The 26,884-nt window shown below is 36.9% G+C and overlaps 1 protein-coding gene and 1 pseudogene across 1 annotated transcript; one reads left to right on the top strand and one right to left on the bottom strand.

Annotated features, from left to right (window-relative positions):
* Positions 1–1,837: 1,837 nt before the first annotated feature.
* LOC131849065 (gamma-interferon-inducible lysosomal thiol reductase-like) lies at positions 1,838–24,281 on the bottom strand. Its single transcript, XM_059199051.1, has 7 exons — positions 24,163–24,281; positions 11,375–11,458; positions 8,102–8,233; positions 7,275–7,343; positions 4,859–4,963; positions 3,361–3,513; positions 1,838–1,958 (listed from the first exon to the last, which is right to left on the bottom strand). The coding sequence occupies exons 2-7, from the start codon at positions 11,450–11,452 to the stop codon at positions 1,869–1,871; spliced, it is 627 nt and encodes a 208-aa protein (XP_059055034.1). The 5' UTR covers positions 11,453–11,458; positions 24,163–24,281; the 3' UTR covers positions 1,838–1,868.
* Positions 19,135–19,904, top strand: LOC131849066 (uncharacterized; annotated as a pseudogene).
* Positions 24,282–26,884: the final 2,603 nt, after the last annotated feature.

Raw genomic sequence — 26,884 nt, 5'->3', positions numbered from 1 at the left:
ATACGTCAGTCCCACCTATTCAGCCGCCAAGCAGCTTGCTTTGTAAGCTGTTTCGGTTGTGAGTTGCAGATTTGAGAGTGAAATTACAGGACTAGAGGCGTGTGTTGCCGCCAACGGCAACCGTTCACCATCTTGCACAGCTAAAGCAGATTTCAGCGACTACAACGCCATCTGGTTTGAGTGAGAGAACCACCACAATATATTTTTATTTAATATTATTTATGCTTATAAACTGTAAAGTAAATATATAAATAGTAAAGATTAAATATAATTATAATTATGACAAAATGTATGGTCCAGAAGTTTGATATAATCATGATTATAATTGAGTACAAGATATAAGTTCTAATTTGACCATAACAGTCCCACCTGCCTACTGACTTTAAAAAGAACCATCATATCGTGTGTACAGACTCCTCCGATCGATCCCTCATCCGATTCAATCGGGGATCGAAATTACGACGGCCTGAGTCGAGGCTCGAACCCCTAGTGCAGTCAGGCAGGAGATGGCCTTCAGCCGCTCCATAAGTCCTTTGGTTTGGAGTGCCATCTGCACTCGCCCCCTATCGACCGGTGAAGCTGTAAAGGCCAGCTGCGGCCAACAGCATTAGAGTAGTCCGAAAAAAAAAGTGTGCACAGACCAGTTCGGTTCAGATGCTCGATGTGATACATAAGTGAAAGAAGAAATAAGTCTTTCGTTGCTGCTGCCTCCCCGTAACAGTTGCCATATTAGTACTCTGGAACCGACGCACGAGTGGTATCACGCGTGTCACATGATAACGTGATGTCCATAGTGCTAGTTTTATTTTTAAAATGCAAATTCAGTAAAGAACCAGAAAGAACCTTGTATGTTTGGTTGTTGCTTATTACGTTACGAGAGAACCGAACTTCTTAGCTTTCCATAGACTTTCCGTACGGGTGCCGGGTCCATCGTGTGGCAGAAGGAAACTCAGAGCAGTTCCCGGGACTTGAGACTCGGGTGTATGTTTAAGGAGCCCCTTCCGCAAGGGACTCCTTAAAATAAAAAATGAATTGTGTAAAAAATATTGTATTTCTTAATGTTAATTAAATAAAGTATACAAAAAGGTCCATCTATAAATTATGTCACACTTGAGGGGGCTAGGGGGATCCTACATATTGTGACGTCGCACCCGAGGGGGCTTGGGGATACTACATATTGTGACATCGCACCTGAGGGGGCTGGGGGATACTACATATTGTGACATCGCACCCGAGGGGGCTGGGGGATACTACATATTGTGTCGTCGCACCCGAGGGGGCTGGGGATTATAAGTCTGACCAACTTTGACAAGGACAAGGGGGGGAGGCAATAATCATCCCAGGACAATTCACACAGCGTCATCTAGACCCAAGTTAAGCTAGCTAAAGCTTGTGTTATGGGTACTACTGATACAAATACATAGATATTTTTTTCGTAAATACATAGAAAACATATCGATATCTCGAAGCGTTGAAATGTTTGTATGAAAACGCCACTATGTCAGTTCGCCTCCACGACCTGAATTCGAAGCCTATCCAACTGCCTCGCTGCAGTTGGATAGGCTTCAGACAAGGCGATGTCATATCGCCAAAGCTGTTTACCGCTGCGTTGGAAGATGCGTGAGAAGGCCTCCAGCAAGGTGGACCGACGATCTGGTCAAAATCGCTGGAAGGCATTGGATGCGAGCAGCGCTCCGATCGTCGTGGAGATCTTTGGGGGAGGCCTATGTCCAGCAGTGGTCGTCTTCCGGGCTGCGATGATGATGATAGAAAACACCCAGACCGATACAATCATACTCATAATGAATTTCATGTGACACAATTCATTTACGGACAGTACTTATATTAATGTATGAGAGTGTATGATGTTAGCAGACGGAAGGTTTGTTGGTGGCCACGCGGCACACCACCGCCTTCAGATCCTTGAACGCCTCGTCCTGGATGGCCTGATCGAATTTCTGTAACAATACATATGATAAATAACTTCTTATTGATTATATTTGAAAAAAATACGAGCTGAGTTTCTTGTCAGTTCTTCTCATCTCGATATCATTCCGAACTGACGGTAGATTTGACATATCATAAGAGTCTGTAATAGACCTACATGAATAAAGATATTTTGAATTTGAATTTGAATTTGAATTGAAAGAAAGAAGAAAATTGTTTATTTGGTACATAGCATACTGAAAATAATTTTTAAATTTTAATTTACAATCGGTTATTGAAGTGAAATTCTTTATTACATTATATATTAAATACCAGCTCTATTGTACCACATATTTCCCTAAGTCCCTAAATTTAATCTATACATATAAAATAAAATTGGAGTGTCTGTATGTAATATTGAAATAACCGTTTTTTACTACATGCATATGAATATAAATACGATACATACATCAAAATAACATTTTTTACAATTTTTGTCTGTGAGTCTGTTTGTTCCTGCTAATCTCCGATATGGCTGGACCGATTTTGACGGAACTTTTATTGGCAGGTGGCTGATGTAATAAGGAGTAACTTAGCCTACTTTAAATGAAGTCGCGGGTACAGCTAGTAAGAAATTAAAAAAAATACTAGCTGACCCTGCAAACGTTGTTTTGCTATAAAAATTATATTATTATAAAAAAGGGGTTGGTGATAGAGGGGTGTAAATTTAGGGTTGTATATGTATTTTTAATGCCACATTATAAACAATAAAAATAAAAAATCACTAAAGAATGACATCTAGTCTCAAGCTAAGCAGAGCTCGTGTTATGGGTACTAGACAACTGATATAAATACATGGATACATTTTTTTGTAAATACGATCGTACAACCAATCTCCCCCTTCCGATCGATCCCCCGTCCAATTCAAACGGGGATCGAAATTACGACGGCCTGAGCCGAGGTTCGAACCCCTAGTGGTGCCCTCAGACTAGTCGTATCCGTCAGGCGGGAGTTGTCCTTCAGCCGCTCCATAAGTCCTTCCTTTGGTTTGAAGTGCCATCTGCACTCGCCCCCTATCGTCCGGTGAAGCTGTAAAGGCCAGCTGCGGCCAACAGCATTAGAGTAATCCGAAAAAAAAATGTGTATGTAAACATGTTTGGCGATAACTAGTTCAGATTGTAGCGAAGTACAAAATGGAGTTTTAATGTTTAAACGTTTTAACCGTGTTTAGTTCGAACTAAACGCGATCAGTTACCTGGTTGAAATCCGACCTTAGAACCCAGTTCGGGTTTAATGTTTATTTTTGTTTGTTATGAAAAATACTATACTGGCCTATGTCCAGCAGTGGACGACTTCCGGGCTGCGATGATGATGATGATGATGATGATGATGATGATGGTGGTGGTGATGATGATGATGATGAAAAATACTAACCTCATTAATAATTACTGTTGGCACGAACGACAGAGGGCGCTGCACAGAATCAGTCTTGTCCCCGTAGGTGGCCAGCAGGCCGTCGCCCTGATCACCGTTGGCGCAGCCCTTCAGTTTATCGCCTTCTGACTGCTTATTAATTTGAGTCAAGCACTGAAATCAAATAAAAAGACGAAGCTTCTTAGTCATCATCACCTGCTTCTTCCTTATCCCATTTATTTGTGGTCGTTGTAATATGTTTTTCTCTTCCATTCATCCCTGTTCGCAGTCATCTCGTTGTTCACTCCCTTTCTTATCATATCATCTTTCACACAGTCCATCCATCTCTTTTTCGGTCTTCCTCTAACCTTATAACAATCCACATTCATTTGTAACATCTTTCTTAAAATATTATCCTCGTTCCTACGCATTACATGTCCATACCATGATAGACGATTACTCTTCAACCTCTCCGATACCGGCGCCACTTTTATACTTCCTCTAATGTATTCATTCTTTATCTTATCCATTCTTGTCACACCACACATCCACCTCAAAGAAGCTTAGTATCCCAATAAAATTAAAAAATCTCCTAAATATTGTCTCTTGACCTGTGGTATAGTTAGGTAACCAAGATCCCTGGGGCAAATAAAAAAATGGGGCCCTACATTACAGTTTTATTAAAACACACATATCGCTATCCATCAAATTGACAACACTGCCAGCCCACAGAAAGAATTTATGGGAATTCTGAAGGTATAACTTTCCAATTTCTCTCAACTGAGTTGCCATGATTGAAGTCGGGATGCAACCTGTCATATTTATTTTGAAAATGGGAGAAATTTTCAAAAGTTCAATGTGGTCGAGATTTTCTTGTAAGGGTTCGTGGGCCCCTGAGCATAAGGGCCCCAGGGCACTGTCCCGCCTAGCCCCTAGGTAGCTACGCGACTGGTCTTGACCATATATGATTATCCTTTCAACTAATTCATTCTTCATAATATTAGATTTAAAGACAAACTTGCTGTCCCCAAATAATCGTTTAGAAAATACAATAGCTCTTTTATGGGAATAGGTATAACAATTTACAATATGTTGGAATTACCATTAAATAAATTCAAAACATCTGTTAAATCATATTTACTGAGCAAAGCCTTACTCACTAAACGATTACTTGAATGACGAGCGTGCATGGCAATAGTTGTTCATGCACGGGATTTTCATTTAATGTTAGACATAGACACCTATATAAATATACATTGTAAATAAACTGGCTTTAAAAAAAAGTAATTCAGTTGCGTGCCTTGATAAATTCCTAGTGAATTTATCAGGATGTGACTAACTGACCTGACCTCATGTTCATCTTATCATCCTCCACTGGTGCTGCCAGCGTAAACCATTAGCGCAGACGGTTGCACGGGGAACCATAAACATCTATTTAAAAAGACTTAACAACTAGTTTGTCTTTTTTTTTTTACAAAGATAAAAAAAGATTAGTATCAAGTCTGGTCTGTGTACTCACAGTGTCGAGGGACTTGTCAGGGCTGCTCTGGCTCATGAGACAGATGACCAGCTCCATCTTGTCGGTGTCAGCCAGGCTGCGGTCCTTCAGGATACACGACTGGATCTGTTCACAGTTATACAGATATAGTAAGATACATAACAACTCGCTGACATCATATAGTAATAATACTATAGCTGATACAGATATAGTAATATACTAGCTGTTCCCGCGACTTCGTCTGCGTGGAATTTAACTTTATTTTTCTAAAATAAGTGTAGCCTTAAGTTACTCCTTATTACATCAACTACTTGCAAATAAAAGTCCGGTCAAAATCGGTCCAGCCATTTCAGAGATTAGCCGGAACAAACAGACAGACAGACAAAAATTGTGAAAAATGTTAAATTGGTGTATATTTATATTCATATGCATGTATTAAAAAATGGTTATTTCAATATTACGAACAGACTCTCCAAATTTATTTATATATACCTGACTCGCAAACGTATTTTTGCAATGTAAATAAATAATAATAATAATATCTCAGGACAATTAACACAGCGCCATCTAGTCCCACGGTAAGCAGAGCTTGTGTTATGGGTACTATACAACTGATATAAATAAATAAATAACCCTGGACAATTAACACAGCGCCATCTAGTCCCACGGTAAGCAGAGCTTGTGTTATGGGTACTAGACAACTGATATAAATAAATAAATAACCCTGGACAATTAACACAGCGCCATCTAGTCCCACGGTAAGCAGAGCTCGTGTTATGGGTACTAGACAACTGATATAAATAAATAAATAACCCTGGACAATTAACACAGCGCCATCTAGTCCCACGGTAAGCAGAGCTCGTGTTATGGGTACTAGACAACTGATATAAGTACATAGATGCATTTTGTTGTAAATACGATCGTACAACCAATCATACTCATGAATACAATTAATAATTTCATGGCAACGCGTATTATTTATTATACCTATTTCCACTGTTGCGGGTAAATTATACTATGTTGTTGGTCGAGACGATGTATATTACAGATGATAATAAACTGACAATATATACATAGAAATAATGATCTTATATACTAAATGACAATAGGAAAATGTAAGGTGGGGTGACACAGTTTAGATACAGCAGTGCCTAGTAGACAATATTGAATTTGTCTTACTAGACATTATTAAATGCAATTATTATTTTGATGTATCTAGGTGACTGTGTCACATATCCACCACTCCCCAATTCCTCCCAGTAACTCAAACGTGGACTAGAAGAAATCCCTCTTTTGGGATAAGTCCCACCTTGTACGACGGCCTCGGTGGTCTAGTGGTAAAGGACATAGCTTTTCTTCCGACGATCGCGGGTTCGATTCGGCATAAACATAATTTATATATACGTTTCACACACGCAGTCTAAGTGAATTGAAATGACCGATCACTGACCAGTTTCTTGACTGGTCGTACTATAGTCGTACTATATAATCGGCTGATCACGAAAATTTCGTGATCACAAGTCTTGTGTTCTTGTGTTCTGTCTAAGTGTTCTAAAATCTGAATTTAAGCCAACGAACTCTATGAACCATCATCATTTCAAGTTATGAAACCTAAAGTGGAGCAGCAACGAGTGGAAACTAAGAGCTAAGTAAGTTATAAAATCATTTATTCGAACAGACAGATATTAACAATAAAGCCAGTGACAGTAAACTGTAATATGCTTTTTTCAGTAGGCATGAACCATCATCATTAATAAACCTAATAATTACATATATTAATATTTACATTAAAGATTAATATTACATATTTAAATTTATAGATTATTACCATTATTACAATTATTATTACTTTATTATTATTTATAATATTTATAATTGAAATAATCGTCCAGAACAAAAACGCAACAAGGAAGAATCGATCCTCGGCTCTTCCAGGAGAATATACGACGATCCGGCTACATGTAAGTAGTGCTTGGTCTTGTATCTTTCCACAAAGACTGGCGTGTGTGATCGTATTACATAAGCTGAGTCTCCCAAAGTGTCATCGGTTCTACCGAATTGATACAATTTGTATTCATGAGTATGATTGTTTGTATCGGTCTGGGTGATTTCTATGTATAATATGTATGTATTTACGATAACAAAAATATTTATGTATTTGTATCAGTTATCTAGTTCCCATAACACAAGCTTTAGCTAGCTTAACTTGGGTCTAGATGGCGCTGTGTGACTTGTTTCAGGATTATTTATTTATTTATTTTTTTAAATCAATTGCGTCTTTTTATTTAGAATTTTATTGTATTATGGTATTAATAAATGTTTGCACCGTGCGAGGAAACGAACCCGCGATCAGTAAAGCGGTGTGCTAAACCATTTGACCACCGAGGCCGGCTTTGTATTGTATCTAGTAGGTATCTATTGTATCTAATGTACTCACCTTGTTCCCATAGCATTCGTCAGGGCCGTGGTGACAGTTGAATTGCCATTTACCATTGATTTTGTCATGCTGTAACACAAACCACAATAATAATAATCCTGAGCTACTAAATACCTATACCACAGATAAATAAAAAAAAATTTTTTAAATGCCTGTTTTTAAAAAAAAACGTTATTCAATTGAGTTTCTTGCCAGTTCTTCCCAATTGGATCTATATACCGAACTGGACGGTAGGGAAAAAAAAATATAATGTGAAAACTTGACGTTCATAAGCGGCTAAAATGTCTTACATGAATAAATGATTTTTGAATTTTTTAAATTTTAACCTAATAATACGCAAGGGCGGATCCAGCTTTGGAGCTAGGAGGGGGTCACATAGACAAGTCATGGCGCCAGGAGGGGGTCACTTAGTCGTGGTCATGGCGCCAGGAGGGGGTCACATAGTCGCGGTCATGGCGCCAGGAGGAGGTCACATAGTCGTGGTCATGGCGCCAGGAGGGGGTCACATAGTCGTGGTAACGGCGCCAGGAAAGGGTCACATAGTCGTGGTCATGGCGCCAGGATTAAACTGTGTGACACAGGACAAAACTGTGACACGAGAATTTTATATATTAGAGATAAGTCACTTTATACTCCCAAATTTTAATTTATAATGAATCTGTATTATTGTAAACATGTACAACATTTATTTGAAAAGTATACGAGCTGAGTTTCTTGTCAGTTCTTCTCATCTCGAAATCACTCCGAACTGACGGTAGATTTGACATATCATAAGAGTCTGTAATAGACCTACAGGAATAAATATTTTTTTTTAATAAGATACTCACAGTGCTCTTGCCGTACGGGACTAATTTCACTTTGACAGCGCCCCGGAAGTCTCTCCAGACTGGCGCCAACTGGCTCGTGATGAAGCGCTTGCTGTCCGGGCACAGAGACTCGTAATATACTGCTATCTTTACCTGTGAATGCAAAAAAAAAATTGAGTTTATTGCCAGTTCTCATCAATTGGATCTATATACCGAACTGGACGGTAGGGAAAAAAGTCGACGTTCATAAGCGGTAAAAATGTCTTATATAAATAAATAATTTTTAATTAAAAAAAAATAGTATAAATAAGAGCACTTCTTAGTATTCCTGCACCGAGGAGACATATTATCTCAACAATCTTTCTCTGCACCACTCATGGTTGCCTGGTAGATAACGCTGCAAGGTATTAAGTCCGCTACAGTACAGCTACATTGTTTTTGTACATTAAAGTTAAATAAATAAATAACCGACATATGCGATAACGTCGCCCGGGGCACGTTCTTTAAATCCTGACGACCCCATAACGGTAGTTAACCTCTCCACAGGTCCATCCGTTCCGTCCCGACCACACTTTTACACACACACACGACGCCGTCCTCGCCGGCTAAGCCGACGACCCCAAACATACCAACCGTGCGCCTACGCGCGCCCGGGCACTCCACAATGTGAATTCATGGAAAGCTAAGTTTTTTTTCTGACTACTCTAATGCTGTTGGCCGCAGCTGGCCTTTACAGCTTCACCGGACGATAGGGGGCGAGTGCAGATGACACTTCAAACCAAAGGAAGGACTTTTGGAGCGGCTGAAGGCCAACTCCCGCCTGACGGATACGACTTTAGTCTGAGGGCACCGCTAGGGGTTCGAAACTCGGCTCAGGCCGTTGTAATTTCGATCCCCGTTTGAATTAGACGGGGGATCGGTCAGAGGATACCACCAGATTACGTCCTTTTGTATATATTCATTGTTTTTAAAACTTTATTATCTCTTAATAATATTCATTTTGACATTTACAACATTTAAGTGCGGATTATTTTTAACTAACTATCCGCTACAGCTTTGCACGGGTATACATGTATTATACATATAAACATTCCTCTTCAATCACTCTATCCATTGCTAAAAACTCCATTAAAATCCGTTGCGTAGTTTAAAAGATATAAGTGAACAGACAGCGGAAGTAATTTCATTTCATACGTTAAAGATTACGCTAAAATTATATTATGCATAAAATTAAATTTTCAAATTAGAATGTACCTAAAGTTGTTTTAAATAACTTTACAAGGATAAAACCTTGTTTGCAAATATCTAACATTTAAAATCCATTAAGTGCACCCAAACATTATGTGGTTTAAAGTGACGCGAGCTCCAAACATAGTCGTATAGTTGTTTGCCATGGCCACTTGTACACGCAGAGTTGTAGAAAAAAAGATATTTAAAAAACGAACACGTACCATAAACCGCTTTGTTGGCGGGAAATGGGCAGAACAAATTCGCCATTTTATTGTTCTGAATGACGTATTACTGTTAGTCATATAGGTACTTAGTTGTTAGAGATATTTTTTTTATATTCTATTGGAGGCCTTATAGTACGGGCACAGTATCTTCATGTTTTTCGAGGCGGGACAAAAACTTAAAAATGCCGCCCCACTAAAGCCCTTTCCCTTCCGGCCTCGATGGTCTTGCGGTCAGCACACCACTCTACTTCCAATGATCGCGGGTTCGATTCCTCGCTCGGTGCAAACATTTGTATTCATGAGTATGATTTATTGTATTTTTAAAAAAATATCGTAGTATTTATATCAGTTGTCTAGTACCCATAACACAAGCTCTGCTTAGCTTGGGACTAGATGGCGCTGTGTGAATTGTACACGGATATTAATGTTTTTTTCAAACTAGCTGTTCCCGCGACTTCGTCCGCGTGAATTTAACTTTAATTTTCTAAAATAAAAGTAGCGTAAGTTACTCCTTATTACGTCAACTACCTACCAAAAAAGTCCCGTCAAAATCGGTCCAGCTATTTCAGAGATTAGCCGGAATAAACAGACCCAAAGACAGACAAAAATTGTAAAAAATGTTATTTTTGTGTATGTATTGTATTTATATTCATATGCATGTAGTAAAAAACGGTTATTTCAATATTACAAACAGACACTCCAATTTTATTAATATGTATAGATGTATTTAACACAAACAATTTATTTGACTATCAGTAGTCAAGTTGTCAAAGATGCTTTAATGAAGAGATTTGTATTCATCTGCCAAGTTCGAGTTTGCCGCTCCCAGAACTTGCCGCCCGGGGGATAGCCCTCGTGTTGCTGCACCAGATCCAGGGCTGCCTTGTGGATGATAATGGGATGGTGCACCCGCCTGCGGTAACGGTATACGCTGGCAGCACCAGTGGAGGATGATAAGATGAGCATGAGGTCAGATCAGTTAGCTCATCGTGTCAAATTCACTAGGAATTTGTCACGATGGTTTCCAGGGGAACCGCGTGTAAGTCAACCTGACATGGTACATTGCTAGCAATGACATCATCAGTCCACATTACTAACAATACCCTACCCCCTGCGAAAAGGGGTTTTTTTTATGGATGATAATGTAATGGTGCACCCGCCTGCGCTAACGGTTTACGCTGGCAGCACCAGTGGAGGATGATAAGATGAACATGCGAAAAGGGGTTTTTTTTATGATAATGGAATGGTGCACCCGCCTGCGCTAACGGTTTACACTGGTGGGGCACCAGTGGAGGATGATAAGATGAACACGAGGTCATTAATGAATGATAATGGAATAGTACTAACGGTATACGATGCCGATGCACCAGTGGAGGATGATAAGATGAACATGCGAAAAGGGGTTTTTTTTATGATAATGGAATGGTGCACCCGCCTGCGCTAACGGTTTACGCTGGTGGGGCACCAGTGGAGGATGATAAGATGAACATGCGAAAAGGGGTTTTTTTTATGATAATGGAATGGTGCGCCCGCCTGCGCTAACGGTTTACACTGGCGGGGCACCAGTGCAGGATGATAGGATGAGCATGAGGTCGTGACGACAAATTCAACAAGAATTTATCACGATGGATACCAGGTGGAACCACGTGGAGGTCAACCTGACCATACATTGTTAGCAATAGGAGTTACTAGTTCCCATTGCTATCAATCCCCTTTCCCCCTGCGAAAAGGGGTTGTAAAGGGTTGAAAGAGGAGATGAAAGGTTATATGGAAGTGTCATTTCCAAAGCTTGTAGCATGATACCCATTTTTGGGCTAATTGGTCGATTAAAAAAACTCACCTTATTGTCATCTTGTTTTTTCTTTGCGTAAGCGCCACAGAGCACCACAAGCAATACCATAAACATAAGACAGCGCATTTTGTTCTGTGGACAAACAAAAGTAATCATCAAATAATATATATAAAAATTACGTGTCACGTTGTGTGTCCGCGATGGACACCTAAACTATTGAACCGATTGCAAATCTGATTTGCACATTGTGTGCAATTTGATCCAACTTGAAAGATAGGATAGCTTACATCTCAATTTATAGTCGCAATATTATTTTATTCCAGAACCTTAGACACAGCAATGCATGGCCGGGTCTGATAGTGCTAATATATCTTATATATACAATTGTCGTGTCACAGTTTTCGTTCCCATACTCCTCCGAAACGGCTTGACCGATTCTCATGAAATTTTGTGAGCGTATTGAGTAGGTCTGAGAATCGGCCAACATCTATTTTTCATCCTCCTAAATGTTAGGGGTAGTCCACCCCTAAATTGTTATTTTATAGACAAAATTTTTAGTCTCTACTTTTTTATGATACAACGTACAAAATAACATACAATCCTAAATTTTCACGCTTCTATTATCAACCCCTATTTTTTTATAGCGTTATTAATTTATATGGCAAAACAACGTTTGCCGGGACAGCTAGTAAATATATAACAATAAAAATATGAAAACCAGTATGCTATCATTGTATTTACATTGGTATTCTAGTAATCATAACACAGGCTATACTTAGCTTGGGACTAGATGGCGCTGTGTTAATTGTCCAAGGATATTTATACCTACATTATTATGGTTTATTATTATATATATTATTTTATCGTGAGATAGTTAATGACCTACATATACATACATGTATATACCGACCACAATCGCCATATTTTTATGGTTATTACATAATGGTGTTTGTTAATGCAACACACCAGTAACACTATGGGAAAATTCACACGGCAGCCATTTTGTAGGTCTTTGCTCAAGTTCTCAGCTGTAAGTGCTGTAACGTACATATAAACCTTCCTTTTGAATTACTAGTTTCTTATTCTTATCCTAGATTCCTTATTCAAGAAGTGAGGGCAAATAAACTAGGTTCTTATTCTTATCTTAGACTCCTTATTCAAGAAGTGTAGACATATAACTAGTTTCTTATTCTTATTTTAGATTCCTTATTCAAGAAGTGTGGGCAAAAAAACTAGGTTCTTATTCATATCTTCGATTCCTTATTCAAAACGTGTGGAAAAAAAAACTAGGTTCTTATTATTATCTTAGATTCTTCATTCAAGGAAGTGTGGACAAAAAAACTAGGTTCTTATTATTATCTTAGATTCTTCATTCAAGGAAGTGTGGACAAAAAAACTAGGTTCTTATTATTATCTTAGATTCTTCATTCAAGGAAGTGTGGAGGTAAAAAAACTAGGTTCTTATTCTTATCTTAGATTCTTCATTCAAAAAAACTAGGTTCTTATTCTTATCTTAGATTCTTCATTCAAGGAAGTGTGGACAAAAAAAACTAGGTTCTTATTCTTATCTTAGATTCCTTATTCAAGACGTGTGGAGAAAAAAACTAGGTTCTTATTCTTATCTTAGATTCTTCATTCAAGGAAGTGTGGACAAAAAAACTAGGTTCTTATTCTTATCTTAGATTCTTCATTCAAGGAAGTGTGGACAAAAAAACTAGGTTCTTATTATTATCTTAGATCCTTCATTCAAGGAAGTGTGGACAAAAAAACTAGGTTCTTATTTTTATCTTAGATTCTTCATTCAAGGAAGTGTGGGCAAAAAGTGTCGTTATATCCTTCAGCCCTCATTCATTCATTTTTTCAATTACTGGGCGACTCGCAAAGATGGCGGTCGTCGTCGAGGTTGTTACGGCAACAGCTGCATGTCTGCTCAATGAATTAACTGAGCGAGAGGGCTAAATGTAAACACACGTTACCACTCGCGCTGCCAGTCCTTTGACTCGCGCTAGAAAAACCGACAATCGGGGGAGCGACGGGCAGCGCGAGTGGCAGCGCCAATGGAATGGGAAGTATCGTATTTACACTCTCGCGCTGCTCACTTCCCTGCCCACTCGGCTGAGTGTAAATTGGGCATTAGATTCTTTATTCAAGAAAGTGTATTGGAGCTTCAGCAGCTCCAATAATACAAATGTTGATATGATAAATAGTTGATTCTTTACAAGATTATAAAATAAGGTGTAATTTTGACGCCGTACTATGCACTAGTGGCGGTCGGCTCCGTTCGGGTATTGTCGGTGTCTCCCAGACGGCTCCTCTGGTAGTTGCTGGTTGATCAGAGTGCCGTGTAATTAACAGTATATTATCAAAGGTGTGTAGGTAAAAAAAACTAGGTTCTTATGGTCGAGTAGCGAAGTGTGAAAGTTAACTAAATAATGTTTTTCAATCATTAGTATTTCAAACGCGATTTACCTTTCTACTCGCTACGCAACTAAGGCGGGCCATTCACGTTACTCACAAACGGTTTTTTAATACGTTTTTTTTCTCTAATGCTGTTAATTTATTTATTTAATTAAGACAATATAAACTTACAGCTAATTGCCAACACGTTTATATTTTACTAGCTTTTGCCTGCGGCTTCGCTCGCTTTAATTTATCCCCTTAGGGGTGGAATCTATCGAAATCCTTTCTATGGGGATTCATAGTAGCTTTATGCATGCAAAATCTCAGATCGGTTTAAAATTGACAAAGTTTCATACAAACTTTCATTTTACCCTATTTCTCCTTTCTTAGGTTTTGCACACCGCCTTGCTATGGTCAGTCACCTTTGAGTTATATATATTTAAGATTTATTATGGAAGGCAAGGCTTCTGTATATGTCAGCATCTTGGACCTTACCTAAAAATAGATTTAATAATTGCAATGCACAAAAATTTGTATTTTATGAATACAAATGTTTGTGCCGTGCGAGGTTGACCAACGTTGTTTGTATCGATCTGATTGTTTTCTATGTGTTATGTATTTATGAAAAGAAATCTATGTATATGTATCGGTTATCTAATGCCCATAACACAAGTTTTAGCTAGCTTACCATGACACCGTCAGTAGTAGGCCTAACGTTCAATATACTACTGCGCACTTTCACCTATTGAATTTGACCTCAAGAGAAACTACATACATACACACACATACATACATAAGTGGCACCTGTGATGTACAGTTCGTGGTTTCTTTTTTTCGGACTATTCTAATGCTGGCTGCAGCTGGACTTTACAGCTTCACCGGACGATAGGGGGCGAGTGCAGATGGCACTCCAAACCAAAGGAAGGACTTATGGAGCGGCTGAAGGACAACTCCCGCCTGACGGATACAGAGGGCACCACTAGGGGTTCGAACCTCGGCTCAGGCAAGTAGTAAAGTAACTCTTTACTTTCGCATTTATAATATTGATATACTATTAAAAAAAACTTACCTTTTTAACACAGACTAGAAATTTTATTAATCCACGTGCCATTATATAAGTTATTCACAAATTATGACATAAATTCATTGTTACACTGACTAGTTCTTGTTGAAATATAATATTATACTTAGTATATGCTTACCTACAGTTTATCTACATATCAAATGACGTTGGACCGCCATTTTGTTGTGACCCATTTCAATTTATAAACACTACTAGCTGTCCCAGAAAACGTTTTATACTTATATAGAAATTTATATACTAATAACGCTATTAAAGATTAAGTTTTGGTGGTAGAAGGGTGAAAATTTTGGTGTCATGTGTATCCTTAATAGAACATAATGAAAAAATAAAAAATTGTCCATAAACACAAAAAAAATATTAGGGGTGGACAACCCTTATCATTTAGGGGCATGAGAAATAGATAGCCGATTCTCAGACCTACTCAATATACATATTATGGAATAGAATAGAATAGAATAGAATAGAAAATCATTTATTCAAATAAACTTAATTTAAGCACTTTTGAATAGTCATAACAATTTGTTTTTTATCTACCACTATGGGACACAAAGTTCATAAACATTACCTAGATACATCAAAATAATAATTGCATTTAATAATGTCTAGTGAGACAAATTCAATATTGTCTACTAAGCACTGCTGTATCCAAACTGTGTCGCCCACCTTACATTTTCCTATTGTCAATTAGTATATAAGAACAATATTTCTATGTACATATTGTCAGACTATTATCATCTGTAATATACATCGTCTCTACCAACAACATCGTATTATTCACTCGCAACACATATGAAAGTTCATAAACATCTGGAGGAGTATGGTAACTAACATTTGACACGAGAATTTTATATATAAGACTAGTTACTTGCAATTTAGTCCGTCTAATTTTTTTTTCGGATGATAATGTAATGGTGCACCCGCCTGCGCTAACGGTTGGTTGGCAGCACCAGTGGAGAATGATAAGATGAGCATGAGGTCAGATCAGTTAGCACATCGTGACAAATTCACCAGGAATTTATAAGGATGGTTTCCAGGAGGAACCACGTGGAGGTCAACCTGACATGGTACATCTAGCAATGGGGTCATCAATCCACATTACTAACAATCAACTTTCACCCCCAGCAGTGTGTTGTGGCATATCGAGCGGAGGTCGGCAGTGATGGTTAGTGGTGGTGTGTTGTGTTGTTGACAATGCGAGTGATGACAGACAGCCGAACAACAGAATTTTATATATAAGACTAGTTACTCGCAATTTATTCCGTGTAATTTTCGGATGATAATGTAATGGTGCACCCACTTGCGCTAACGGTTTACGCTGGCAGCACCAGTGGAGGATGATAAGATGAGCATGAGGTCAGGTCAGTTAGCACATCGTGGCAAATTTACCATGAAATTATCACGATGGTTTCCAGAGGGAACCGTGAGGTCTGACATGGTAGGACGCCTAAGGTTTTTGGACTGCAGCCCAGGGCCACTAGTCCTCACTGAAACGATATTTTTAGAATATAAACAAATATCTAGAATGCTAAAAAACCTATCATAAGGTTGGCAACCCTGAGATCAATCAATCCAAGCAAGTCTATCGAAAGGAACGGGGAATTTCTGGTCGCTTGTTTTTGGTCGGTGTATTTTTTTAGTTGAGTAATATAATTAGGTAGGGCTCTAAGTGGACTTAGCTATAAATACAGGAATTTGTGGGGCAAATTCACGATAGGTTCCTGTATTTAGAGTAATAAATTTCTTTTTCAATTTTAATCACTATGTAACATTGAATTTTTTTTTAATTTTTTATTTATTTAACTTTAATGCACACAATATAATATATTTTCTACCAGTCAACCATAGGTGGTGCAGAGAATAATTGTATTCAATTATAATTATCATTATTTTTGGATCAGCCCTCGTATTCTTGGTCAGTCATACGCCTGATTCTAGTTATATTTATATCTAACACGGAGTTCAGTTTATTCTGGTCAGTTATCAGAGTTCAATGTATTTAAAACTCGTATTGCGAACTTATCATACGCGATGTGAGGTCAAGTTATTCTCGACGGTGTACCACCTTTGACCCCTGGTCCTCGTTATCTTGGGATAATAAATAAACGATTTATGTACAGTGAAAGCGTTGCTATGTACATAATGGCAGACATTAGTTCGTGACATAAATAAATCAGAATAAATTTTCTTTATATATAAAAACTAGCTACTGGCCCAAGGCTTCGCACGGGTGTACATGTATTATACATATAAACCTTCCTCTTGAATCACTCTATCTATTAATAAAAACCGTTCAAAATCCGTTGCGTAGTTTTAAAGATTTAAGCATACATAGGGACGGACAGACAGCGACAGCGACTTTGTTTTATACTATGTTATAGGGGAAGCGCTTCCCCTGCCACTCGCGCTGCTGGAAATATTGCCGGGCGACAACTGAGCGAGAGGGCTGAATGTAAAAACACGCTGCCACTCGCGCTGCCAGTCCTTTGACTCGCGCACGAAAAACCGATAATCGAGGGAGCGCCGGGCAGCGCGAGTGGCAGTGGCAATGGCATGGGAAGTGTTTCCACTCGTGTTTACACTCTCGCGCTGCTCACTTCCCTGCAAACTCGGGCTGAGTGTAAATTGGGCATAATGATTCTTTTCTTGTCAATAGTTTTTCCCAATACATATCACCGTATACCTAGTCTCTTCGTTTAACCTATACATAAATACAATAAACTACAACAAATATCATCATTGCATAGTATAAAACAAAGTCGCTGTCTGTCTGTCCCTATGTATGCTTAAATCTTTAAAACTACGCAACGGATTTTGAAGCGGTTTGTTTTAATAGATAGAGTGATTCAAGAATACATATAAATAAAATTGTAGTGTCTGTTTGTAATATTGAAATAACCGTTTTTTACTACATGCATATAAATATAAATACGGTACATACACCAAAAAACCACTTTTTACAATTTTTGTCTGTCTGTCTGTCGGTCTGTTTGTTCCGGCTAATCTGTGAAATGGGTGGACCGATTTTAACGGGACTTTTTTGGCAGGTAGCTGATGTAATAAGGAGTAACTTAGGCTACTTTTATTTTAGAAAAATAAAGTTAAATTTCACGCGGACGAAGTCGCGGTAACAGCTAGTATTTATAAATAATTTAATAACCCACTGTTGCTTGCAACAAACTGGTTTTATTAAACATTTGCTAAGAAACACTTGAAGGTCAGTACGCAAGCTTGATTACGTTATGATTTTACTATCAACCTTGGTCCAGCGGTTAACACCTAATACTTTCCGATGGTCGCGGGTTCGATTCCTCGCACAATATTTGTATTCAATAGGGAGTATAAGTTACTCCTTATTACATCTTTCATTTTAGTTTTTTTTTATTTTAGAAAGGTTAAATTCCACGCGGACAAAGTCACGGGAACAGCTAGTTATAAATAAAAAAACATACCAATTGGTTACATTATTATGTCATAGGCAACGAGTGAATTGCTAGTAATAAACGTATGACCCGGATTTTGATTGATTTGACAACATGGCGACGACGCTGCTGCAGTTCTGTGAACTGCAACAATCAATACTGCACTCATTTATAAATCACTAGTTACTTGCCTCGGCTTCGCACGGCTGTACATGTATTATACATATAAACCTTCCTCTTGAATCACTCTATCCATTAAAACAAAACCGCTCCAAAATCCACTGCGTAGTTTGAAAGATTTAAGCATACATAGGGACAGACACCGCGACAGCGACTTTGTTTTATACTATGTAATGACTAGCTCCTGGCCCCGGCTTCGCACGGGTGTACATGTATTATACGTATAAGTCTTCCTCTTGAATCACTTTATCTATTAAAAAAAACCGCTTCAAAATCCGTTGCGTAGTTTCAAAGATTTAAGCATACATATGGACAGATAAGCGGTAGAATAAAAAAACTTGACTATTAAAGTGCTTATATTAAGTTTATTTGAATAAAGATTATTTCTATTTCTAGACAGCGACAGCGACTTTGTTTTATACTATGTGATGTGATTTTTCTTTCTTTCTTTCTTTCTTTCTGATGTGTAAAACAAAGTCGCTCTCTAAGTGTCTAGTGATGAAGACAATGTGTATGACCTACATAATGACATCTATGTAAGTTAAGACTGTATGAGGTGGTGACCTGCGCTATCATACGTCAATTTATGATTAAATCGGACGTACGGGTCAATTACACCATTTACAGACCATTGGTTATTATATACATCTGAATTACACTATTTATGTGTGTATTTAGTATAGTATAAACCTTAAAACCAAGAAAAATAAAATAAAATTACAGTAATGACTGAAAAAGGACTATCGCCGAGACTTGCTAAAGTACTATTGGCAAGGTCTGGATTTAGTTTAGTTTAGTTTTAGATATGTCAGCTATAGTTTTAGTGCAAATGAATCCGGAGGGAAAATGAGAGAATTGTGAACCCGACAATTTGGATGAAGAAAGATGTTGTACAATATCTGGTCAATTCAAAGGCAGTATCGGCAGCTCAGAGTTATTGCTCTCAATGTACTGTAGATAGCCAAAAACATGGAGGTAAATCAAATTATGTTCCAATTATAATGATGCCAATTTATCCAGCTGATAAATGTCCATTTGATATAGAATGCGAATTAGATAAAAACAATAATAATCTCAGGACAATTCACACAGCGCCATCTAGACCCAAGTTAAGCTAGCTAGAGCTTGTGTTATGGGTACTAGATAACTGATACATATACATAGAAAACACCCAGACCGATACAAACAATCATACTCATGAATGCAAATGTTTGTGCCGTGCGAGGAATCGAACCCGCGACCATCGGTCGTAAAGCGGTGTGCTTGACCGCTAGACCACCGAGGTCGTCGGGAACAAGGAAACAGATTCCAAGAAAATAAAGAAAATGGAAATGATAATGGACTTTGAAAAAGACAAAGAGAAGAAGAAAATGAAGAAATGTGGATTTGTTATGCAAAGACTCACGGATTTCGATTTACTATCGGAATGGTAAAAAAATGTTTTGTTTTTTTACCATTGCGATATGGATGGATGAAATTTGTCCTTCGATTAAATAATGTAATAATGATTAAATAATAATGTATATTGGAAAATTCGGGTCTTAAATCAGTTCCGTTTTCTTATACAAATCAAAAATATATTTTATAACACCAATCTTTGAGATTTTTTTCTCTGCTACAAAAGGTAATCAATCATGTAACGAGAATTGTAAATATGATGTCAAAATCTGAAAAATTAAATACCTAAATATCAGCCCCGATGGATTTGTAATTGCTGAGAAAAATTAAGGTTTCTGAGGTCAATACAAATAGAAATAGAAATAATCTTTATTCAAATAAACTTATATAAGCACTTTTGAATAGTCAAGTTTTTTTTTATTCTACCGCTTATTCGGAATGCAGATTCATCACAACAAGAATAAGCAAGAAAATTGTGTGTTGCTCTTTTAAATAAATATTAATTTACTTATATTTAATTAACAACAAGGATTAGGCATGCGACAATCAACATAGAAACCGCAACGCACTTAATCTCTGTTCAATCAGATAACATTGTCAGCGCTATGAATTTTAATTTAGATATTTTCTACATAAACATTATTATAATTTATAAATTCTTCAATTTTATAATAGGCTTTTTTACAAAGAAAATATTTTATGACACATTTGAATTTTTTTCTGGCAAATTGACTACAGACTCTGGGAGTTTGTAGTCATATCGCATATTTGCGATGCGTCGCCTTAAGACTGTATGAGGTGGTGACCTGCGCTATCATACGTCAATTTATAATTTAATTGGACGTACGGGTCAATTACACCATTTACAGACCGTTAACACGATACCTCGGGGGAAAGTGGTTTGTTAGTAATGTGGCCTGATCTTATTGCAAGCAATGTACTGACATGGTACATTGATTTCCACGCGGTTCCCCCTGGAAACCATTCTGTAAGAAGCACTAATTATGATGGACGACTGAGGCTTTGAAGCCGGCTACCGCAAGGGAAACCCCAAGTAGCGCCCGCGACTTGTAACACGGGTGTAGGTTTAAAAGGCCCTTTTAGAATGCATTAACACTCACCTTCACTACTTGCAGCTTCCCCCCAGGCCCAACTAAGACCGGGATAAACCCATTGCTAATACAATTCACTTTAATATCCAAAACACAACCGGCACGCTCTGCGCTCGTCGACTGAATGCCGCGGCTCACGCAACGAAAGAGGATTATTCAACTACCGACCTCCGTATTTATAGACCAAAGTCAGTGTAGTAGTTTGGTCTATAAATACTAGATGGCGCTATTTACAATATTCGTAATAATCTTTACATACGGTACTTCATTATACATTCATATGCATGTAATAAAAAAAGGTTATTTCAATATTACAAACAGACACTCCAATTTTATTTATATATATAGATGTACAGCCGTGCGAAGCCGGGGCGAGTAGGTAGTTACTAATATCTACTAACTATCTGATCCGACTTCGTCTGCGTTTCATTTCCCCACCTTTTGCAATATTTTCATTGCAGCTCCGCTCCTATTGGTCGTTGGTGGCGTAATGTTTTATAACTTAAAACCTTGACAAATGGACTATCCATCCAACGCGAAAATTTTTCTATCGAACCATTAGTTCCTGAGATTAGCGCGTTCAAACAAATAAATACTCTTCAGCTGGCTGAATATTTTTTTTTTATTTATTTATTTAAATAACTTTAATGCACGTCATACACAGGTAAAAAGTACATATGGCGGACTTAACACCTAATGGCATTTTCTACCAGGCAACCATGAGTTGTGCAGAGATAAGTTGTTGGCGGTGCAGACAATATTATAATATTTTATAGAATATACATGAATATATATACACATGTAAATAAATAAATATTCCTACAAATATACACAAAAATATACCATACACATAAATATATTTTTGTATCTATTGTAATATGCTTACACTGTCGGCTGTAATCACTATTTCATTGTCAGATTATTGTCATATATTTATGTGTATGGTATATTACAATAGATACAAAAATATATATATGATTCGCCCTGTAGTAAAAATGAAACTTAATGCTAAAGAGAAAAATATATAAAAGATAATATATGATAGTATACAAAATTATATGTTAAGATAACGCTTCAGCAATCTTCGCTTGAAAGAAATTTTACTCGCAGCAGTCCTGATGTCAAGGAGTAAGTCGTAGAATATATGATTGAACTGATGTTTTAAATTTTTTTTTAGATTATTATTTATTTATTCATCCAAAATAATACAAATTGTGTAGGATAACGTAATAGTAACATTACAGTAAAATTTTGTCAACAACATAATAGCAACTTAAATATTATTAAGTTAATTTGAATTTATCGATTACCTAAAACATGTTTTAAATTGATTTCCAGTGATTCCAATGTTGTTGTGCGCGACAAAAAGTTCCTAGTAAACCGCTCTTTGGAGGTCGACCATTCGCAAAGATGGTCAGGATGGTATTTTAGTTTCTGGCTGGTGGTACGGTTATATTTTATAATAATCTCAGGGCAATTCACACAGCGCCATCTATACCCAAGTTAAGCTAAAGCTTCTGTTATGGGTACTAGACAACTGATACAAATACATAGATATATATTTTTCGTAAATACATATTATACATAGAAAACATCCAGACCGTTACAAACAATCATACTCATGAATACAAAGGTTTGTGCCGTGCAAGGAATCGAACCCGCGACCATCGCAAAGCGGTGTGCTAGACCGCTAGACCACCGAGTCCGTCAGAATAACCTTCAACATAATAACAGTACTATTCTACTTTCGTTTCATACAATTTCCTGGCAAAATTGGAGTTTCGATTTCAATCATAGATTACAAAATTTATGTCGGAAATGCATAGACCAGTTACGATATTTTTTTAAACCATAAATAATAGTAGAATGAAACCCATTTGAAAAGGATGAGAGTATAATAAAAATGTAATGTAAAATAATTTTTACATTTCTCATTTATATTAGTGCACCGCCAACAATCTTTCTCTGCACCACTCATGGTTGCCTGGTACATAACGCCGCCAGGTGTTAAGTCCGCCATATGTACACACTAGCTTTTGCCCGCGGCTTCGCTCGCGTTAATTTATCCCCTTAGGGGTGGAATTTATCAAAATCCTTTCTCAGGGGATGCCTACGTCATAGTAGCTTTATGCATGCAAAGTCTCAGCCCGATCGGTTTGAAATTGACAAAGTTTCATACAAACTTTCATCCCCAATTTTATCCCCTTGGGGGTAGAATTAATCAAATCCATTCTTAGGGATGCACGTCATAACATCTACCTGCATGCCAAATTTCAGCCCGATCCGTCCAGTGGTTTGGGCTGTGCGTTGATAGATCACTATGTCAGTCACCTTTGAGTTATGTATATTTAGATTGTTTTGTGCATTGAAGTTAAATAAATAATTTATGATAACAAATAAAATAATAATAGGACGAAACCCATGGTGAGAATATAACAAAAATGATAATAAAAATTATTTATAAGCGATCTGAGGTCGGAAAGTCAAAAGTTTTAAGGGTAATAAACAGTTTATTTCAAAACACAAAACGCAAGTTTCTCGCTAGTTCTTTTTGTGACGAGTCTGCGTTCCGAATGAGTGGTAGATTAAAAAAATATGACTAATCTACTAAAACTAACTAAATAAAAAATGGGGTTTAAATTAAGTTTATTTAAATAAAAATTATTTCTATTTCTTTGAGATTATTATTTATATTCGCCTATTTGAGATATATAGTCAGCTACAGGATTGTGACATTAGATAAACAATTTTTTTTTATTTCCATACGGCATACTTATAAATAAATGTTTGCATAGATTCATTATGTAGATTTGGCTGTATACTCAAGCCTAGCTCAATTTAAAAAATAAGTGTGAAGTTTCAATATTTTCTTTAGCTTTCCGATTGTGCGGTAGATTAAAAAAAAATCTAAAGTGACTATTCAAAAGTGCTAATATATAATTTATATGAATAAATGATTTTGTATTCTATTCCATTTCATTTTGGTTCAATTCTCATAAAGACGGTGTCAACAGTAAAAAACATGTGTTAATTACTCTGTGGATATAACAGTTTTTATGCGGATAGCTGTATAACATTTAATGCTTAGTTTTTCTTTTTTATTTACACACAGGCGAATAATAATGTAAATATACGAGGAAACCCGTTTTGAACACAAAGAATCATAACCAAAGGTGAAAAAAGACAAAAAAAACAAAAGAACTATACGTATAATGCTAAAACAATAGAAATTTAAGTACTTACATTGGTGTTGGTGTGAAAAAAAAGTTACAAACTAATTTGAAAATCGAACAAAAGTATCACGAGAGTCGATTTTTAAAACGAATGACACAAGCAAAAGCGTTGAGAAACCAGTTTCAACTGACGTGCAGTGACGTACTGTTCAGCTCCTCACTAACCGGTAGTGTTGCCAGATAATTGTCTTTTTTCCTACTAAATAGCAATGGGGTATTTTTTTATGGATGATAATGGAATGGTGCACCCGCCTGCGCTAACGGTCTACGCTGGCGGGACACTAGTGGAGAATTTACAGGGAATTTATCACAATGGTTTCCAGGGGAACAGCGTGGAGGTCGCGTTAAACTTAACGTCAGGTTAACCTCCACGCGACATTAATCTACATTACTAACAATCCAACAAGAAAACGTACAGTTTTAGCATTTTTTTAACTTACCACTCGACTCAAGGTCGGATCCAGCTTTAGTGCCAGTTTTGGTAACATAGTCGTGGTCATGGCGCCAGGAGTGGGTCACATGGTCGTGGTCAAGTCAAGAACTTATAATTTAATTTTGATAACAATAGATACAAGTTAAAAGTAGGTATTTCAATAATGTACAAAGTTATTATATTGTATTAAATTAATATTGTAGGTATGTAGTTACATAAAATCTGTATGGTGTCAAAATATGTAAATAAAATCATTATTTTCAATTAGTGGTCCACCTTAGTCCTGGAACGCGATCCGGGGGGGGGGGGGGTCATGACCACCAATGACCCCCCCTGGATCCGCCGTTGTCACTCGTTAATGTTCTTTGTTCTTGTCAAAGTCCTCAGGGTCTTAAGTATGCAGTGTCGGACAAGAGACATATATTTCATCTGGCTTCCAATTTCTAGAGAAAAATTTATATCTCACATATGTTATATTTTTTTGAGTAGTAAAATATTCTTCAAACTTAGATAATACTATTTCAAAATCATCTTTATTTTCATTTTTTGACACATCATGTATACAAATCTATAAATATAAATAAAATGTAAATAACGAAAAGGTTAGTCGACATCACAGAAGACCGAAGAGCTGGCAGCTACCTCGGACAAAGAATTAGTGTAGCCATTCAAAGAGAAAACGCTGCCAGTATCTTTGGAACTTTGCCTAAAGGGACTCCTTTTGATAATATATTTTAGTTATTACATTATATTTTTTAAGGATTTTAATTTTAGGTTCTTAGTTGTACAATTAAGATATATAAATACATTATCTGTAATAATTTTTAATCTTACAATAAACCTAATCACGAAATAAAATTGGAGTGTCTGTTTGTAATATTGAAATAACCGTTTTTTACTACATGCATATGAATATAAATACGGTACATACATCAAAATAACATTTTTACAATTTTTGCCTGTCTGTTTATTCCGGCTAATCTCTGAAATGGCTGGTCCGGTTTTGACGGGACTTTTTTGGCAGTTAGCTGATATAATAATGAGTAACTTAGGCTACTTTTATTTTAGAGAAATAAAGTTAAATTCCACGCGGACGAAGTCGAGTGCGTTATGTAATCTTAGACCTCTATCAGCTATAAGAGTTACAATAGCTGTTATACTTAAAGATATTGGTGACTTGAATCCTGCACAGCTAGTTGCTTTTCAAGTGTTGGTGGTATAACCAATAAATGCAAACGTAGCAGTAGATATCACTTACGAAAAATCTTAACCAAATTGCACTCTATACACTAGCTAATGCACAATATCACACAGTTTAAATAGATCACAATATTTATAACATCTAAGAATTCTTGATTATAATTAACGACAATCAACAACTATTGCTTGGCAACACTCACGATGGATGTCACACCGCAATATAGTCATTGACATATCGACGTATAACACGTTATTAACAACTAGCTGTACACGCGACGTCGTCCGCGTGCTGTTTAACTTTATCTTTCTAATATAAATGTACTTTTCTAAATAAAAGTTTGTTTGTTTTTGTTTGTAACACTTTATTGCACAATAAATACATTTAAATTAACTAAAGATACGATCTTAAAAAATATATATATAAAAATAAAAAATATATAATATGTACAATGGCGGACTTATCCCAAATGAGGGATTTCTTCCAGTCAACCAAAGTATTAGGGTAGGTAGGGTTAGTCTTTATTACATCAGCTACCTGCCAATAAAAGTCCCGTCAAAATCGATCCAGCCATTTCAGAGATTAGCCGGAACAAACAGAAAAATTGTAAAAAATGTTATTTCGGTGTATGTACCGTATTTATATTCATATGTAGTAAAAAACGGTTATTTCAATATTACAAACACATTTCAATTTTATTTATATGTATAGATTCCAAAATGGTAACAGATTATAATTCATGAGGTTGCAATTTTTTATTAATCGCTAACTGTTTAGCGGTACTTCGCTTGCGTTATACAAGAAAGAGGAAGCTCTCAAAAAGATGAACCTCCTATTGATTCCCCGTCCAATTCAAACGGGGGCCAATGTTACGACGGCCTGAGCCGAGGTTCGAACCCTGTGGGCGATAAAGGAAACCAGGGAGTTGTAGGATATATATATATATATTGTATATATTAATATTATAAAGAAACACTACTAACTAGGGCCAGGAAGGGAAACCGAAAAGGAACAATAGATAGTAGTGACAATTTAGAATATAATTTTGGTATTCGAAATATAAAGCATATAAAATAGTTATAAACAAATAAGTGGCCTGTA

The sequence above is a fragment of the Achroia grisella genome, unplaced genomic scaffold (assembly GCF_030625045.1).
Source record: "Achroia grisella isolate CSIRO2021 unplaced genomic scaffold, CSIRO_AGI_Agris_v1 utg633, whole genome shotgun sequence".
NCBI lineage: Eukaryota > Metazoa > Arthropoda > Insecta > Lepidoptera > Pyralidae > Achroia > Achroia grisella.
Note: the sequence above shows the minus strand (reverse complement) of the source record. Positions and strands in the feature narration are given on the sequence as shown.

Coding starts and splice junctions, on each gene's coding strand:
- LOC131849065 (XM_059199051.1), bottom strand. CDS start 11,452: ATGCGCTGTCTTATGTTTATGGTATTGCTTGTGGTGCTCTGTGGCGCT. Junction 4,964..7,274: donor ACGAATGCTATGGGAACAAG/GTGAGTACATTA, acceptor AACTGTGAACAG/ATCCAGTCGTGTATCCTGAA. Junction 1,959..3,360: donor CAACAGTAATTATTAATGAG/GTTAGTATTTTT, acceptor GTATTGTTACAG/AAATTCGATCAGGCCATCCA.